At 39.8% G+C, this 19758-nt stretch overlaps 2 protein-coding genes and 1 non-coding gene across 3 annotated transcripts; all 3 read right to left on the bottom strand.

Annotated features, from left to right (window-relative positions):
* Positions 1-1014: 1014 nt before the first annotated feature.
* On the bottom strand, positions 1015-4488 carry LOC103651597 (uncharacterized). Its single transcript, XM_008677259.4, has 6 exons — positions 3810-4488; positions 3395-3480; positions 2596-2742; positions 2292-2415; positions 1604-1887; positions 1015-1493 (listed from the first exon to the last, which is right to left on the bottom strand). The coding sequence occupies exons 1-6, from the start codon at positions 4006-4008 to the stop codon at positions 1401-1403; spliced, it is 933 nt and encodes a 310-aa protein (XP_008675481.1). The 5' UTR covers positions 4009-4488; the 3' UTR covers positions 1015-1400.
* A 3603-nt stretch (positions 4489-8091) lies between these two features.
* Positions 8092-12661, bottom strand: LOC100193151 (uncharacterized). The gene is made up of 6 exons (NM_001142972.2): positions 12438-12661; positions 11458-11613; positions 11073-11240; positions 10215-10369; positions 9205-9374; positions 8092-8593 (listed from the first exon to the last, which is right to left on the bottom strand). Exons 1-6 carry the CDS (start codon positions 12520-12522, stop codon positions 8539-8541), a joined length of 789 nt encoding a protein of 262 aa, NP_001136444.2. The 5' UTR covers positions 12523-12661; the 3' UTR covers positions 8092-8538.
* Positions 12662-14100: 1439 nt separating this feature from the next.
* TRNAK-UUU (transfer RNA lysine (anticodon UUU)) lies at positions 14101-14173 on the bottom strand. The gene has a single exon. It is a non-coding gene; the product is annotated as a tRNA-Lys (tRNA).
* Positions 14174-19758: the final 5585 nt, after the last annotated feature.

Genomic DNA, 19758 nt, shown 5'->3' on the forward strand with positions numbered 1-19758 from the left:
GTAGTGGTAACTATTGCTATTATTTGTTTGAGAGGTCTTGGGTTCAAATCCCCTTGGGGCCATGTGTATTTTTTTTAATTTTAGCTAGGCGTCGGTTGTACGGGGGAATGAGAATGGACTTTACAGACATATGAATGGCCGACTACTATTGCAGTCTTAATAAGTAGTAGAGATTGTATAATTGATACGTTCGTGTGCCACTGACGTAAAATTTTGAATATGTGAACGGTAAATGTTGCAAAAAATTCAAAATCATAGGGCTTGTTTGGTTCGTTTTTTTAATGGACTTTTATGAGAATATGACCGTAGGGAGAATATAAGTATCGTGGAGTTATTCGTATAAATGAAATTGAAGGTGTTCATAGAGTTTAAGATATAGGAAAAGTGACATATTCCTTATATTGCAACAGCCTGACCAATTTTGTGTTAATGTTAATTTTGGACTATTTCACCAAAACAATTCTTATAGAAGCGGACTGAAAAACTGATTGTTTAGCAGTCCGTAGCAGCTTCTTGCAGTCAGAAGCTAGATTAGCTGAAACAAACACCCCCTATGAATGGTCGATTCTGCATTGAACTAAAGCACACAAGGGAGATAAATCTTCCCATGAACGTTGACAACGATAGAGACAAGAAATTTTCATCTTCGCCGAAACGGAGATGAGAAATCAATCTTCAAGGAATTTTTCGTTGCCATCTATAGGATGGATCTATGCCTCATAGTACATTCGTTTGTCCAACCAAGTATGTTGTTATGCCCTACTTAGCACATCTCAGTTCATGAGTTATTTTTGCAAAAAAAAAAAACTCTTTTCAAACTCTACTTTTTTAAAGCAAGAGTTTCTACCTTCCCTCATTTCTACCGTCGCGTGTACGTCTGCTTCTTTTCCCGTGTCTCATCTACAACTACCCACCGTCTCTATATTCAAACTTTACTCTGCAAACAATATAATTTACAATACAAAACAATATTTTACACGACTATATAAATAAGCTGTTGGAGACGGTCTTATGTTGGTAGTAGAGTGATTCTGATTGGTCCAGGTGAAGTACAACATATCCAGATACAAAGGGACGAAACACCGAGGCGCCAAAGCAGTGAAAAAAAAGGAAACTAACGTTTCGATACAGTGAGCATTACCATTGTCTCTCGGCAGTAATGCAGTATGTGTAGCGAAACAGTCGATCAATTTAACTTGCATTGTTCCTAGCCTGTATGTGATTCCCCACCTGGGACTGGTAACCGTGGTTCTATATTTGTACATTATAAGCACATGGACTTCCGTCACTAGAATACATGTTTACCCCAACTAATAACACTCACAGCATGCAAAAGTACATACATGCAATGCAACAAAAAAGATGCGATACTTCATGTCCATCACCTGCGAAAGTGCAAGCTACATGAGCTGCAACACCTTCAACCGCTGCTCATGCTCTGGATCCATCTTCGGCGGCGTGTAACCCCCAGGGAGGTCCTCCACCACATATTCCTGTGCGCCATCACACGCAACGGCAAGAATATATTACTCTCTTTCCCTGGCTCGGAGCAAATTAGAGTGCGGAACAGTTTAATTTAAGCAAAGCAGGTTATATAACTTGCCTTCGTGAGCTCCTTCTTGGTAAGTATGTGATAGTGCCGCTGCCAGATCCTCTGGATGGCCACAGTCGCCGCAAGAAACCCGTAGGCAACTCCAAGGATGGCCAACATAATAACAAATATGACAGCGAAAGCGAAACAAGCTTCCATTGAAGCCGGTAAGTCCACCAGACCACACCCAAAGCAACAATCACGGGAGCCAACCAGGCACGGATCGTTGTTGTTGTAAGAGGAGAGGTGTAGTATTAGCCCGAAAAATCCAACCATTACAAAGAACACAACCACACCTGAACCAAAACGGGGGGATATCAGTAGCTGACTTATTACACGGAAACATTAGCATCTTATACTTGAACAGGTCTGTAAAAACTGCAATATGGAAAGTTATAATTGTACAAGATAGGGTGAAGCAGAAAAAATGTGTCAAATTACATATCTGAATTTGAATAGCCACATAGTTTTAGTTTCAATGTGTAAGCAGAAGAACTTGAGGCCTCATCGGGCAATGTTCATGAAAGCAAGAGATGTCTCAATGATTCTGATTTAAAAAAGACTCAAACAAACTAATGCATGCATACAGTCTATATGGTATATGAATTTTTTACCACTCCGACACTAGCTATCATTTTATCATCTGGCTATCCGAGTCTTCTTAATAATTGAAAGTGCAGTTACAGAAGAAAACAAATACCAACACAGTAGTAAAAGGGCACTGGATGCTTTGACAGAAACCGTTCCCAATCATCAGAAAATTTGTTTCTGAAGTTTCCGTCTTTGTCCAAAAAATATGCCATACCACCTATAGCTGCGATGGTCTGAAAAAAAAACAATGAGGTGCACACATCAAACTACATGCCTGCTCTAGTCACCTGGTCCACTAAGCTTTAACCCAAGGAAATAATATATGCAAGCTGTCCGCGGTCTATTACTAGTGATGATATGACCATGAATAATAGAGAACAATATAATGTAATAAGAGGAGAAGGTGATCTCACGGCTTGTATAAGAAGGAATATAATGATAACATCTCTTGCAACGAACATCCGAAACTTCATTCTACGACAAATGTCATCCTCCAGAAATTCAACCCGTAGATGGAATCGCGCCTTGCATGTTGTGCAGTGTGAAAAGGCAGTTCCTTCCTGAGGAGATATTTGAAGAAAACGTATTTTAGGGCTACTATGCTTAACCAAACAATGTATATCAGTAACTAGCAAGTATATTATGATTGAATTGGCATATGCAATTTACCCACGAAAGATCAAACCCAGTGATATTACATATGTTAGTATATTCAATGTGCTGCCATTAGGGCTTGTTGGGTTAGAAGGGGATTGAAGGGAGTTGAGGGGGATCGAGGGGGAAATCCCCTTCAATCCTCTTCTAACCAAGCAAGCCCTTAAGGGTTATTATGAACTTTGGTTAAACATAAATTTACTCATAACCCGCTTGATTGGTTGCCCGCATCATCTCATTTTGAGCCACCGCATGTGTTGACTATGTGCGAGCACCTGTTTGGTTTGCCTGCACGTGGAAAGAGCGGGCTGCATGGACGGGTGCAAAACGAGCCATTTTGAGGGCATTTGCCTGCATCCGACCATACAGCCAAAACACGCATACCGGAGCGCCCAGGCTCGCGCGAGCCTGACTTGGCACGCCCAGCTATCAAATCAGCCGGAACAAGAACAGTGTGCTCCTGGTCCTATGCTTGGGAACTTAAATTTGACATAAGGCGCAATAAGAAAAGCAAGTTCCGAGAAAAGAATGTACGCACATAACACATACAGGTGTTACCTTAACAGACCTCCAGTGGTCAAGGCAGGAGCGATGCACGAACTGCTGTGTCCCCTTGCACATACATGGAGATATTAGCACATCACCTGCACCACAGCCAAGAGAAGCAACATCAATCACCACCAGCAGTACCACAGGATAACCTCGAAAACTAATGATTCTTTGCTACATTAACACCCAATAGGCCAGGACTCCCTAACGCTTTGGCAATTATCAGAGTTGCAAAGTGAGCATATGGCCCAAGCAAACGATTCAAACAAACAATCCAACGCCGACGGCAACATCTATGATCCAATAACACGGCAAACGTAGACAATGATCCAATGGTGCACGGACCCACGATCCTTTGCTTTGCGCACAAGCTTAAAAAAGAAAAGGTAAGGGACACCGGCGGTCAATTGGGGCGGGGGCTCACCAGGCTCGGACTCGGATTCGAGGCAGATGCGGCAGCAGGCGGCGGAGGCGGCGTCGATCTCCTCGTCGGTTATCTCCGATGAACCAAAGTTCGCAGGCCAAGGCTCAGCCGGCGACGGTGGGTGCGCGAGAAGGGGGGCGGTCACGGCGGCGGGGAGATCGCCGTCGGCGTCGCGATGAACGCGGTGCCGCTCGAGCATGACTGAACCCACAAAATCCCAACCTCTAGGGGAAATTGGGGTCTTGGCCCTTGGAGTTGACTGAGAGGGGATTTGCAGACTTCGGCGTGTCTCTCGGTGAAGGCCGGAAAACGTTGACGATATCTCTGTTCCTTTTCTTTTCTTCTAGATCTTTGAAATATCGATGGAGCTGTTTTTATTTTCACGTGCACTACCCAATATCTCTGTATCTACCACCACCGTTAGGCCTAGTTTAGCAACCTTATTTTTCTAAAAAAAAATCTATTTTATAAGAGATATTAGTTCATTTTTACTTTGGAAAAATGAAAATTTTTTGAAAAAATCGAGTTACCAAACTAGTCTTTATATTCGGTTTTTTATTGGAATCATACGGTCGCAGGAAGCTCAGAGGAATTAGAAATGATGAGGAAATCGTAGGAGGAAAACCAAGGTTTTCGTCGGCGGGCACCGCAGCCTCATAAAACCAATTAGGATTTCACCAATGTGGTGAGTCAACTAGTGGTAATGTATAGGTTCCTATGACACCCGATTAGGGATGACCGCGGGTCGGGTTTTGTTCGGGTATAATAATACCCGACCCGAAATTGTACCCGAGACTTCTACAAATATCCATACCCACCAAGCCAATCGGGCGAGAAACTGTACCTGTATCCATGCCCATCGGATATCCACCGGGTATTGGGTATCCAGTGGATATGTTATTGTAGACTAAATAACATTCGGTCAGTGTTATAATAAATGCATAAAATATTTTAGTTTACATCTAAGCACCAATGCAACACGAGAATGACTATATTTGGCTACACGTCGATACAATATCTCAACTCATAATTATCACATCCAATAAATTTAAATTTGAGTACAGAGAATAAAAGCTTAATGAGTTCATGACAGTTGACAATTATAACATTGTCAATGTCTCATTGGTCTCGATTACATTACAATTGACTGTTAACACAACACAAATTAATATTTATTAATCAACAACACATGCGAGTGAGTTTTTCTAGTGAATGTAGCACATTTTTAGTGGATGTAGCACATTTAAAGAGGTATATTGATATTTCGGGTATCCACTGGATACCCATGGGTAAAGTATTTTATCCATACCCGACCCGATGTATTTCGGGTATCCGACCCGATAGGACCCACGGGTGAGTTTTTGTACCCGTATCCATATCCGGTGGGTACGAAACCCACGGGTATCCATACCCACGGGTCCAACTGCCATCCCTACACCCGATAAGGGAACGGCGGTTCGCAGAAAGCTATTTCTGGTACATGGTGTCATACTTATTTAATATATGCTATATATGATAGAAAGTTGATGTAACATATGATTAAAGAGGAAAGAACAAAGCAGTATCTTAAGGTAGATACGACTTAGGCACGAGACCGTATTCATGGAAATCTGAACCATCTAGTTAGCCCGCAATTTATAATCTCATACAAATGTAGCATTTTAATAGTCTTATGGGGACTACAACATAACATGTGATATTATACATTGGGACAACCATATCTTCTATAGTAACATACGATGTGACAACTTTGGATATTGTAATAAGAAACAATAGGTTGGGAATAGCCTAATACCAACTTCAGCTAGAGGTGTACATCGGACCGTGCCGGCCCGGTAAGCGACTCGAAACAAACAAGCTCGTGTGATATCCTGGACCAGGTGAATGGTGATATCCTTACCTAAGGCTTAATAAAATTAATATAGTACTCATACTAATAAGGTGCATCTTCCTTTTCGAAAATCTGTCTCGAAAGAACCTCATTATTAAGCGTGCTTAGCCAGAGCAATCTTGGGAGGGTGGGCGACCGGGAAGTCTTCTCGGGTGCTCATGTGAAGGACAAAGTGCGCACAAAAGACTCGTGTTGGTATGTGGCGATGATGCATGGTCCTAGAGGGTTGTTAGGAGTAAGTACCGCTGGTCTGGGAGTGGACGACTCGTGGCTGAGATCTAGGTCCGGTGCAACACATTTAAAACATTGGGTTGTGCCCATAACACGACACAAATAGCGTTACATGGGTCAGGCCAACCCATTTGACACGACAACCCAACAACCTGGGCTGTTGAAAAACATGCCTATAAAACATCTTTAAACAACTCATATAATCTCGAAATGTGCATATAAAATTGACATATGAAATAGGAATATAAGACTAAAACATGAAATCTCATCACCATTTGTCATATTAAATAGAAATATTTAGCTAAACCATGAAATATCATCGCAATTTGCCAAAAACAACGACGAATTTGATGGTCATGTCACCCGTCGTTGGGACCAGGTCGTGTCGTGCTGCACATCGGGCTTGATACTCGACCCATAGCCCAACTTGTATATCATGCTATGATAATTTGGTTAAATTTCAAATTTTAGCTTTACAACCTTTTCTAGTGACCTTAGTTAATTTTAGTGGGTAGAACATCACAACCAAATTGGAGACCAAAATTTAGTTTGTTAGAAGGTGGCACGAGCCAAACCGACCATTGATCACCTTGATCCTTTTCAATCCCCACAAAACCTAATAAGACCTTGTTGGGTTGGGCTCATCCCTAGTGCATAACTCAATATGATCATGAACCATGAATCTTGAAAATATCTAATGGAGATAGGCTCATCTCTCATCATTGTCTCATAGCTTGAATGAGTGATGTAGCACTCGAGTCTAGATTTGACCTAACACACTTTCCGTCCCAAATCAAAACAATGTTTAGAGTTGTCTTAAGTCAAACTATTTAAAACATGTCAAATCAATAGAAAAATATCAATGTTTATAACACCAAATTAGTATCACTAGTTACATGCTTTGCAATTTACTTATTTAATGCCATAGATGTCGTTATCATTTTCCTATAAAGGTGGTCAAACAAGATAGTTTGACTAGTGATTATAAGATTTGGTTATATTTTGTGAATTATTTTTGTTAACTCCTTTATATACAAATTGACGAACTAATAAAACTCTAGCAGTGCCTTCTAATAAAATTGTAGAAAATATTGTATGTAAACTCTAGTAGTGCCTGAGAATTCATGGTCGTTACCGTCGTCCTAGGCTTCTAACAGTCGACGGTGCTCCTCGTCGCTGGTGAAGTCGCCCGTGTGTAGTGCCAGCGCAACTGTCCAGGCGTGCGGCGGTTGGACAGCTGGGCAGGGCGCAGTATATGGCTAGTTATTTTAGGGTTTTGTTTTTTGCTAGTCTGCTAGTTGTCTTGTCGTGTTGCCTTGTTGGGCTAGGACTTGGGGTCTGGTGCGCTGGCGTGCTGGGCTTGGTGGCTGGCTCGGCCTCAACTCATTCATACAAACACGACATGTGTACAAGTATGAAAACCCATGGGTAATCGGGTTCGGATTATTGCTTTCCAAACCCATACCCGTTTACTCAATGAGTGGAGATTTTGTCCCATATCCATACCCATGAGGACAATTTTTATCTCATACCCGTACTTTAATAGAGGAATTCCCCACGGGTTAGCAGGTATCGGGTCCCCATTGACATCTCTAACTAAATCCTAAAAATTTGCATTAAATCATCCTTGACAGTTTCCCAGAACTGTTGATAGAATTCAACCGGAAACCCATATGCTGTGAGGAAGCTATTTTCTTGACTAGAGACCTGGGGAATATCTTGCTTAAAGGATTCATCTAAAGTGAAGGAATTTTCCTCTGGCTCACCAAATTAATCCTTATAGAACTAATAAAACTTTTAAGCTTAGCATGTTATTCAATCTTAGAATCGCCATTCTCAAGCAAGTAGATTCTCTTTTCCTTCGCCCACCATTGGCAATCAAGCGAAAGTACCTTGTGTTGTTATCTCCTAGAACATTCCTTGTCTTTGCCTGTTGGTAAAGCTTAATTTCCACTTCTCTGAGAAGCTTGGACAGATGAACCCTCGAGTGAGCCAAACATTCTATTTCGGTCTCATTCAGGTCTCTGATTTTAGCTTCTGTATCCAACGTGTAAATTATATTCTAGAGCTCTACTTTCTTTTTCTTATATTCCCCATTATACTGGACAGCCCAACCACGAAGAAATCTCAGTAGGGCACTCAGTTTGTTATTCCATCTTTGAACCAAGTTCTTGCCCTTATTTGAACATGACCGAATCTCTTTGACATGGTCATGAAAGCCTTCCCTTTGTAGCCAACATAGTTCAAATTTGAATAGCCTATTGCATCCGACAAAGGCAGGAGATTTAGTATCAAGAAGCAACGGGGTATGATCGGAGACACCTCTATCAAATGCATGAATCTATCCTAGACAAAACTTCAATTGCCCTCGAAGAAAAGTTGCAGCTAACAAGTACCATAGAAACACTCAGTTGTTTTGTCTAGACTCCCAGGCTATACCCGGGATAGTTCCTCGTCGGCACATGAATCAGCGGAAATAGACGACAACCATTTCTGACGACCAAAACAGCAAACCAAAGTCCAAAGAATGAACAAGCTGGTTGTCTCCAACTCCAGAGATTTTCTACAGTCGCTCACAGACTTACAGGAAATCGTTCCTCTCAATCCTCAAGAATAAGCTTCCATCATGACATAAACAAAACCACTCGTCCCAGAGGTTCTCCTGTCAATACCAACAAAAGGATGAAGGGAAAGAGTTGGAACATGAGTTGAAAACGTGAAAGCATGTATCACGCGATTTGCCAATATCAATAAAAAGCAACAATTCTACCAATGCAAGGGCATAAGCTTTCACAAGGTTACCGAATACCCAATATTTCTTCCTATAATGTGTAAGAGATCTGTGTATCATTATATTAAGAAGCAAAAACGAGTTTAGAACCTGAACAACACCTGAACCACCCACACCAAACAGTGATTGTGACTCCATATATATTAACACGTACATTAGCATGTTCTTTGGAAATATGTAGACAATTTTCTTTTGTGGCCCGTGGACCAGATTGCACCAACAACTAATCTTGACTTCCCAAAAGAACAAAAAATCGTGATAATGAAAACAAAACTACATAAAGTTCACCATTCAAATCCATGTTGGGACCGAAAAATCGTGCAACTGCTATCTAGCATTTGTTTGTCTATGAACTATTTGCAGAGTGCATGTAAATAATGTCTGACGATCAAGAATTCTAGCAAGACAATCATAAAAATATACAAAAAATCCACGATAACAGAGAGAGAACAATGTAATCCTACAAAAAGATTTATGCATACCTCACGTAGTAAGTGTAGCTGGTAAATGCAATGCCAGCAGCTGCACTGAGACCTAGGATAACAACCAATACTACCAACCAACCAGACATTCCACTTTCCTTAGGATTCACTGACTGTGTCATCTCAGGATCACTACAGCTCTGCTGATTACAGGCCTCCTGTCTTGCAGGCTGTCAGACAAATAAAAAAACATTCAACAGTGAGAAGCCAAATTTACTGATACATTAGAGAACAAAACATTATACCTCTACAGATTCATTTTTCTCAATTACCTCTAGACCATAGAGTTCATATTAATATATTATACATACTTAATATGCTTAATACAGCATGTAACAAAGAGGTAATTTTGTACATCAGATTCTGTTTCTAAAGCTTAGGAGGTCAGTTATACGTCCAATATTTTGAGGATTTCAGATAGCTGATCTTAATCCAAAAGACAAATATAACTTTTGGCTAACACTGAACAAGCATTCAGAAGTTATTTATTCAACAAATGTAAGTATATAATAATATTTTTTCTTTGCTGTAGGGGTTTCCCCTACAGCTTGCTTGATTAAAAAACAAATGTAAGTTTATTCATGTCATGATGAAAACGATAACATGTGTTTTTTTCGATACCAGGTCGCAGGTACGAAGCAGCCTCTACGTATTTACCGGGAAAAGCTTGTCTCAGTTTATTCCTTCCCCAAATCCTACTCATGTAAAAGCCTCCGGCACTAAGTTTGTTCTTTTTTATTGCTATGACTTACAATTGCTTGTATCAATCTAACAAATCTGATATAGTAGCTGTTGCAGTTCTATTTCCATACCTTATCCAACATGGGTGATTTTTCAGTAACCATACCGAGCCTTATAGCAAACATTAAGTTTTGGTTGTTTTCATATCAATAGACATAGGATATGACTGTAATAAACGAAATAATGAATATTCTTTATGAGTAAAGAATGTATGCAATAGACAGACTTCCATTAGGTGCAAGCAAATCAAATTGAATAGTTTGAAGTACCATTTTGTCTGCTGAACAGCTAGCATCATCTACAGGGTAGTGTTTGATTGTGTCATCGTCCAGATTTCCATAACAAGCAACATCACGATATCGAATACCACCATCACATGGAGAGGAGCATGTCATCCATGGGCCAGCAACCCAGCGAAAAGTTTCTGCATATAACATATATTAAGGACAAGGAATAACGAATAGAAAGATTCATAAAGGAAAGGGAGCACAACCTTGGTTAGCAATATGAGCATGAAACTACTGCAAAGACAAAGTGCAGACTAAATGCTGAAACAGTGAATTGTGCTACAAACACTTGAACGACCTTTGAAAATAAATATAAGCATTACACCAGCTGAGGCAAATTTTAGAATACATCAGACAAATTAAGGCATAAGTTTTATTTAGCACCATCACAAACATTTCCTGTTCTTACGGACCATGCTGCTTTTACCAGTATTTTCAAAATCTTGCAATAAAAGATGTTGAACAATATTGTCTTGCACACTAAAAATATTGGACAGTAGTCTGTTTAGTGTTTACAGAAGAATGATCAAAACCCGCCTTGTATTTTGAACTAATATAAGTTATGAATGTATGATAATACATGAACCTTTTGCAGGATTATTTGTCAACAGATGACTTTAAGGTATACTTAATATTCCAGGCATCAATTAAACCAGAGTTGTTTATTCCCTTGCAGAAGCCTTTTGCTTTCCCATTCCATCTTAGTTAGTAATTGCCTTATTAATGTTATAATACCAGTTATTTCTTAAGTTAGTAAATGACTAAAAATACATGTGCATGTAGTAAATGTTGTCAAACTGCAATTGACCTTGTCTTGTAAATTTAGTGGTGAAAATACACCTTGTAGTTTTAATTGCATTGTTAAGTCGGCGCCACTTTTGCAGTAACCCAGTTTGCTATTCTTGTCCATAATGGTTGGATCAGAGCAATCTGAGCAGCATATAAACTCTTTGCCAAAATCCAGCTTGCTCTTGCAGTGCCCACACTTATTTGTTACCTTTGGGGTTCCTGTCCTTCAGAATGCATAATCAAAACCGGTATCAGAATACTAGAGTTATTTATTCAAATGGTACAGTGACAATTTAAAAAGAATGTGTAGTCCTTAAAGTACTTATGCCAAGGACTAGGTATTAGTATTAACTATTAAGTTCCATGTTTATACATGATTCAAGCAAATTAGCAGACTGTTTTCATTGTCTGAATGTAGTAAAACCAATGTATAGACCTGGTTTGCAACAATAGAAATGTGTGTGCAGTGGAAGGCATGGAGGGCTTTTTGACTCCACACAAAGACCGTCACAATCATCTGACTGAGAATCCAAGAAGTGGCGAGCAGCACAGACTCCAAACCATTTGCTTTGGCAACCAGTCCAATAGCACCCTGCAATTTCAATGTGATGCTTTAGTGAAATGTGAATGTGATTTATTGCCAACTTCACCGTGAGCCAAAGGTAGTATGGTAAAACTTCATGTGCTTTGGTGCCATAAACAAGTAATCCATGCTGTAAAATTTAATAGGCATATAAAATGAGAACAATGCACCTGCGGAACGTGCATTTGACTAGTTTGCTGCAGCACTGGAGTTTCAGAATTCCTTCGATAAATGTTATTAACCTGTTGGGCGTCAGGGACTTATGTTTGATGAAATTATCTAGTTGGTAGAAAGAAATACCTCATAGAAATTAGCTATGGTCTCTATTTCGTCCGTGGATCCAGTTGCTTCACACAGAACTACAGTAAAATGTGTTTGCCAGTCGGAGACCCAGCACACAGCAGTAACCATCCAAGTCCTTTAGCATTCAGCTACAGCAAATTCATCAGGCTGGTGTTTGACACGCATGAGTTGAACCCAATCATAAACCTTTGCCGTATGCCACTATCTGAACCCTTCACCGCAAATTGTGCAATGCTGGTGCTTCAGGGCCACATATCAATGCTGCTGAAGGGAGTAACCGTCACATGGACATTGGTGTTGCTGATGCTTCATGTCACATAATTTGAGCAGTCGGGTACTCTAAACACCACATAATTTAAGCAGTTGAGCTACTCTCAAGTCTTAACTGACCAAAGCCGGAGTACAGCACCAGGGCAGAGGTCGGCGGTGGCCTAATTACACAAGTAATAGTAGCCCTAGCTCGCTCCGCCAGAATGTGTCGGGGAGTTGTTTGTTTCGGACAAGCGAGTGATTACTGCGTAGTGCATTACCATGGGAAGGAACGTCGAGGCAGGTCGTGACGGCGAGGAAGGGGAGCAAGAGCAGCGGCAGCGCAGCCGCCCTCGCCAAGGCCATCTCCAGCAGCTGCAACCGCCGCCGCCGCCACCCGAGGAGGAAGCTTGGGCCTAATCAATGGAGGATTCGGGGATTGCTCCGCAGTCCGCACCAATTGCGCGAGGCGACTCAGGTGAGGGGATAGCCGGGTAGGTGCGCATGAGCAGAGCCACTGCTAGACAGCCAGCGTCGGTGGCTGTCGCGGCAGCAGGCAGCAAGCACGGGGACGCCGTGATTGGGTGACGGGGTAACAGGGTGAGCGCTGATATTTACTGACGTTGGATCTGGAACGGACGGCGGGGATGTGAGTAGGGATGTTGTTGAATGTTATCGTGGGGTCGGATGGGGCGCCGTGCCACCGTGCCCGAATTTTTTGTATTTTGTCACTTTCTCAAAAAAAAAATCACGTTTAGACCTTAAAAAAATTTAATGTTATTTTTAGACCCTTTGCTCGGCGCCATAACCTATGACGCTGAGGTACGTGCTACGCTAGCACAACCTGAACGACGTGGCACCAACGTGGTACCGAGCTCGGCGCCAAAATCTATGGCGCCGAGCTCGGATGTGTAACAACAAAACATGTCTAGTTTAGTTGGTAGAGTGCAAGGTCTTTAACCTTGAGGTTGTGGGTTCAAGCCCCATGGTGGACGTTCAATATTTTTTTGTCTTTGTCACTAATTTGTTTTTTTTGTTGTCCATATTTTTCGTTTATGTCGCTAATTTGTCCGTCCAGATTTATTTTTTATCTAGTTTTTTTGTTTTTATGACTGATTTATTTATTCATCTAGATATTTTTTGTTTTTGTTTTTGTTTATTCAAACTCCGTGACGCAAGTACCATGCACATAAGTAACCCACCCTATGGAAGTATGGAGTACTTTATAAAATCATCAAGTCACTGTTTATTTATACCTAGTATATTTATATTTTGGACTCTAATTATAATCTTTTTGTTTATTAAGTATATTTATATTTTGGACTCTAAAACTCCAATAATCTAATGTATTCGAAATTATACTTTTTAATATTAAGTATATTTATAAAATCATCAAGGCTTTTTTAATACTTTTTGTCTTTGTCACTGATTTATTTTTTTTGTTGTCCAGATATTTCGTTTATGTCGCTGAATGGAAAGGTTAATTAAATCCGCAGATTAAATATATTGTTTAGTTAGTAGTATGCAAATTAAATATAAAAGTGAGGGATTGTACCCCTACACACAGACACAAGCTCACAAAGATGAATATGTGTGCTTCTTTTTACTGGGAATATATTATTATGTTTTTAGAATTTATGTTCAAAAGAACTCAATGAAAATATAATATTTTTATGTGGTCATGATTGAAGTAAGAGTGTTCTCATTTGATTTTTATTGTGGTTAGCTGAGCAAACAAGGGGAAAAGTTGACGGCTTGCGGCCACTGTGGCACAAAGCCGCTGTGCTCGCTGGATAAACAAAAAAATATGGACGGATAAACAAATCAGTCACAAAAACAAAAAATCTGGATAAGAAATAAATCTAGACGGACAAATCAGCGACATAAACGAAAAATCTGGACAACAAAAAAAAATCAGTGACAGACAAAAAAAGTATTAAAACATGCCCATCGTGGGGCTTGAACCCACGACCACAAGGTTAAAAGCCTTGTGCTCAACCAACTAAGCTAGACAAGTTTTGTGTACATAATAGAGCTCGGCGCCAAGATCTATGGCGCCAAGCTCGGTACCACGTCGGTGCCACGACGTCCGTTTGTGCCAGCGCAGCACGCACCTCGGCGCCATAGCCTATGGCGCCGAGCTGTGTTACCTCGGCGCCATTGACGATGGCGCCGAGCAGAGGGTCCAAAAATGATATTAAAATTTTCTAAGGTCCAAACGTGTATTTTTTTCGAGGAAGAGCCAAAATATAAAAAATTCGGCCGCCGTGCGTTGTGCGGCGGTGCGGCCGTCGGAACGAGAGATCCTCTGAATCTGAAGTCGGGCTCGGCATTGGGCCAACGCTAATCTGTCCTCTGTGCAGTCGCGACATCTGGTATTGTAAATCTATATAAGCAATATATAGATCTAACGATCTATTAATATACATGGAAACAAGTACATAGTATAGAGTTTGTGTTTAGAAATTTGCAAGGTTTTTTAGATAGATTCAGTGGCTGTGGTGAATATAACGTTCTAACTTGATGTGTTGTACTTGTTTATTATGCAACAAAATAATATCTTGTCGTGTAAGTACTTATGCAAAAAGAAATATTGTCATGTAGGTTGAACAATTAGATGATGTGGCCTGTAATTTGGCCCAGTATTTTTGCTACTCTAATCTTCCATATCAAGCACAGAAATTGCAGTTAGGGATCTAAATTGATAATCATCTCAATTCAGTCAGAGTCAGCATATAACACTTTCCCTCGGTGACATCCGATAAAATATGATATTGTGCAATAATAAATTCATATAGCATATTTGAGGGAATACACTTTGAGGAGTGAAGTGATGCAACTAAAACAAAACAAAGCAAAGTAATAGAAGCAAAGATAGATGGGGAAAATACGCTGCGAGGCCATTTGTTGAACTGAGTGAGGTAAGATTATCTCCAGCAGACTCTATATCCAACTTCTTATCTCACTCACCATTTCAAACTATACTATGCAAATAGTGCAATCTACAGTGTAAAACAATATTTTGCACGACTGTTTACACAGTCTGTGGGAGATGGCCTAACAATATGAACATGTTTGCAGCTAAAAAGTTGGAATGTACAAATGTAGAATCCATATCAGATCGGATATTATTTTACAATGGATCTTAGTTGTCACAAAAGAACTGTGTGCTAAAATGAAGTTTTCAGGGACTTCGTGAATGAAGCGCACTTGACAGTGGTGATCATATATATATATATATATATAGGATGTATGTACATATGTTCATTTATGTATAGAAGCACATCTTCGACCAGTGTACTTGAAGACTTTTTTAAGTGTGTATCTACATGTACATTATATGCCAAAAACAAACCTTTTATTATTGAAACATGTCCCAATTAGTTCCCTTTTTGTATACTTGATGTGCACTGGCCTATTAAACATCTAATCAGCACTCTTCGCATCACAACAACCTCCTCTATTGTATTTATTATTTATTGCGTTAGCGCTAGGTTGTATTTCTGAACTTGTTACTACTTGTAGACAACTATGGACATTTAATCAAATAGGATAGGTACTCATTATTTTAGTGAACCGGTGAAACAATAGATGATAGGACGATGTGGTCTTCACGACATCAATAGTACTAGAATTACTTCTCATGGAATATCCTAAGTAGTATTGGAAACATCAAGAGACTCCTTTCAGCAAGAACAAAACAATGTGTTGGAAAATCAACATTGCAGGGGAAGTGAATCTAGAGATTGCAGGGGAAGTGGATCTGGATCATCCGCAGGACTCAGAGGGCGAACCGAAACACAGGGTAAGCAGATAGAGGAAGATGTTGTCTCTAATACGTATAGGATCTTCCCGATGGGGAAGACGCTGAAGCTACCAGCATGTGCGAACTGGACACCAAGGAACACGTTATTGGTGAGGCCTTCGCCTGTGGCTGGCATGAGTTGTCGATGTGGAGACCAGTAATGGCGGGAGGACGGAGGGGGAGGCGCACAATTGGATGCCGAGGAATGTGTCGTCGGTTTCGTCCAGTGGGACAAAGTGTGGTGAGGACGATGAAACTCCTGTTCTCTGGAACGATCCCGTTGCGGTGAGAAGCCGAGAAGACGACCTTATCTCGCGTCGCTTAGATATGTTGATGGCCGTTGGATGAACATCGTGCGACTGCATACAAAACGCCAACGTGGACGCACAGTGCAGCTTTGCGCCCTGCTTTAAGATATAGGAATATATAGGCAAAAGTGGGCTTTCAAATACATGGTGGTCTTTCATGATCCAAGAGTGTTTCTCAGCACTTCCTTTGGTCCTATACTCCTATGACGCGAGATGCATATATCAAAACGCCGATGTGGACGCACAGTGTAGCTTTGCGCCCTGCTTTAATATATAGGAATATATAGGCAAAAGTGGGGTTTCAAATACATTGTGGTCTTTTCATGATCCAAGAGGGTTTCTCAACACTTCCTTTGGTCCTATACTCCTATGACGCGAGATGCATATATACAAAAACTCCATAAAATTCAGTGAAAAATAGAGAAAGAGAAAATAATTCACGCTTGTTGTGTTACATGAATTGTCCCATTAAAACTTTTATTGAGGAACTTCCATACAAACTAACGTAAGGGAAAAAGTATGATTCACCTAAACAGTAGCTATTTTTTTATATTACTTTAGATACTTAAATTTCACATTTAAGTTTCTCCTCTGAGATATGCAATTCCATAAGTCTCGCCATTTCAAGCCCTCGAACACACCTTTGATGTAGGGAGGGACTTTGTGAACATAAATGCAAGATTTTCACATGACTTAGCATGCAATATCTTGATCTTATTCATCTTATGCAGTTCATGTGTACAGAAGAATTTAAAGTTTTTATGCTATGTAAGATTGCTCTTCACATAACTCTTTTAAACTTGTGCAACACAAGCCGCATTATCTTCGTAAATGATAGTAGGTGTTTACTCAATATTCAACCAACATGTGGACTGGATATGATTGACCAATCTTTGAAGACAAGGACATTCACCTGAAGCTTCACATAGTGCAATAATTTTAGGGTGATTTGTTGAATAAGCCTAGATCCTTACTTCCTTGGAGGTAACGAAAGATGTTGGTCACCTGTTAAAGCTCCTGGAAGAAACCATAATAGGGCAACACAATTAAATTATAGAACTGTATTCTCTTGCCATTAGATGTGGAAAGGCAAGAGGAGAAGGGTAAAACAATGGAAAGATTGATATGTAATAACCACACATGATGAAATGAACCAGGAAGTAGAGCATTGTCGATTCTTTACTCTCTTTTATTTAAGCACCTTTAAATGTTGTTACATACATAGAAAGAGTTGTACAACATTGATAATAGGATCCCTTTGGTATATGCACGAGGCGCCTAAAGGTAGGAACAATGGTTGAGCTTAGAAGGCGGAGCCCATCAAAGGTTGCGTGAGCTTGAGGGTTAAAAATAATGTCATCTGCATGGTCACTGTTCACCTATTTATAGGGGCAATGATGTTGTACGCCTTCATATAAATTACATCAATGTCATATGTCCTATATACATAATCTATGAGATCGTTGAAGGGCATTATCGTCCTTCCGCTAACAAAATGTGTTGTGACGTCTCTTAGCCTCCTTCGTCTCCTTGTAGTCTAAATATGACAAAGCCTTGTTTGGCCATCATTTGTTTTATCTTCTGTAAACCCAAAGTGTGTACCCGAAGCCTAAATGTCTTCCTCCCTTGAAACAGACTTAAGATAGAAGATTTTGTTACTTGAGGACCTTTGACAAAACCTTCTCCCCAACAGAAGATGTCATTGATCCCTTTCCAATGCCTGTGTGTGGGTTTAGCGCTATATTTTCCATCAAATTTGCAGGAAATGCTATGTCTAGTCTAGTGATATTTGCTAGATACATTGGCACTCTAATTAAGCTAACGTATAGATATTCTGCTCCAATGACTTTCTCTCCCTCTTCACTAGGTATGTACAAGTTTTGTCCAACATGTAATGATCTCCTGATCATAGGGGTTTTGGCAGGGTATGCCTTTTCAAACCCAAACCTTTCTAACACTTTTGGACTAATATGTCTCATTCAAAATGTTCAAGCACCAAGCCTAAGTAAAATTTGGTTTTACCAAAATCCTTCATTTCAAACTCAGACTTCAAGTATGAGCTAGCTTCTTCAACTTAATCATGTGTTCCTATGATGTTCAAGTCATCGACATATGTTTAGATAATACATAATTCATTCAAGGATCGCTGTATAAAAATACGTGGAAAAACCTTACTGTTTGTGTAGCCTTTCTTGCTTAGAAAGTCACTCAAGTGAATATAAGACATTCTTTCTGATTGTTTCAATATATATAGCGATTTATTGCGTTTAACACTGTATAGTTCTCTATTTCTCTCGTCCTCATTTCAGACTAGGATAGCTTTTGGTATTTTCATATAGATGTTCCTATTCAAGTTTCCATAAAGATAAGCCATCACAACATCCATTACTTTAATTTTTAAAATACAAGTTCACTACCAATGGTATCAAGTATCTAAAAGTAATCCCTCCCATGACAGAAGAGTAAGTTTCTTTATAATCAACTCCAAGATGTTGAGTGAAACCTGAGAGACTAGCCTTACTTTGTACCTAGATATTTCACTATTTAAAATTATCTTTTGAACAAATACCCACTTATAACCTATAGGGTGTATGTAGTGTGGTGTGCGACTTATAGGCCCAAACACCTTTATTTTATCTAGAAAAAATAATGTTGTAGTAATTGCTTTTTTCTATTTTTCTTAATCTAGTCCTTTCTGAGTTCTAACACTCTGTGAGAGATGTCGGTTCAGGATCATGATCAATGTTCGAGACAACTTTCTTTGTGAAATATATATCTTTGTTTATTGTTGCTCTATTCATGCATTCTCTAGTTGATACATAGTTTATGTCCATTTCATCATGGGATGCCTTTTGTGTTTCTTACATTTCACCGCTACTTCCTATTACGGGAGCATGTTTCTTTAGTTTTTACTGCCTTTGTGTGCACACATGTTTTGATTGGCAGTTTCTTCTATATGAAGGTTCAAGTCTTGAATGCTTTTATTCATATGATCCTACCCTATGTTTGGTCTTGACTAGCTCCCTTTATTGCTTTGGGGCATTTTCCTGATTAGTAATGGCAAGTCCTATTGCTCTCTTTTCTTTGAGTGTCTCCGATTACTTGATATTTAAGAAGCCAGAGTACATGTTCTTTTGTTGTGAGGCCTCTTAAAAGGATCATGTATACATTCTATTTTCTTTGGTATTTCAACCCTCTCTGGTGCAATCTATGTAGGAACATGCAACTTAACCACGCTCTTCAAATCACAAAAATGATCATATAGTTTATTTGCTAAATTTTGCAAACTAGTTAACTTTTAGACTTCTAGATTTGTTTCTTTGGTGCAAGGATCATGAGCAAGGATACCAATTTATTTCCATATAACTTCTCGGTATTTCTCATCCAAAGGTTCTTTCCCGACAAGAAATTATCCTAATTAAAGATACAATTGACAAATTGGGTCACATGCAATTCACCGGTCACAGTAGCGAATCTAGCCGATAATAT

Source organism: Zea mays, chromosome 3, assembly GCF_902167145.1.
Source record: "Zea mays cultivar B73 chromosome 3, Zm-B73-REFERENCE-NAM-5.0, whole genome shotgun sequence".
NCBI classification, from domain to species: domain Eukaryota; kingdom Viridiplantae; phylum Streptophyta; class Magnoliopsida; order Poales; family Poaceae; genus Zea; species Zea mays.

Bases quoted from the DNA above. Each gene is read 5' to 3' on its own strand.
- LOC100193151 (NM_001142972.2), bottom strand. From the start codon at position 12,522: ATGGCCTTGGCGAGGGCGGCTGCGCTGCCGCTGCTCTTGCTCCCCTTC. The intron at 11,614-12,437 runs GTAATGCACTAC...TTGAAATTGCAG, and splicing joins CCTCGACGTTCCTTCCCATG to GGTGCTATTGGACTGGTTGC. The intron at 11,241-11,457 runs GTCTATACATTG...TCTGAAGGACAG, and splicing joins TTTCTATTGTTGCAAACCAG to GAACCCCAAAGGTAACAAAT.
- LOC103651597 (XM_008677259.4), bottom strand. From the start codon at position 4,008: ATGCTCGAGCGGCACCGCGTTCATCGCGACGCCGACGGCGATCTCCCC. The intron at 2,416-2,595 runs GTGAGATCACCT...TTTTTTTTTCAG, and splicing joins TATTCCTTCTTATACAAGCC to ACCATCGCAGCTATAGGTGG. The intron at 1,494-1,603 runs GCAAGTTATATA...GATGGCGCACAG, and splicing joins CCAAGAAGGAGCTCACGAAG to GAATATGTGGTGGAGGACCT.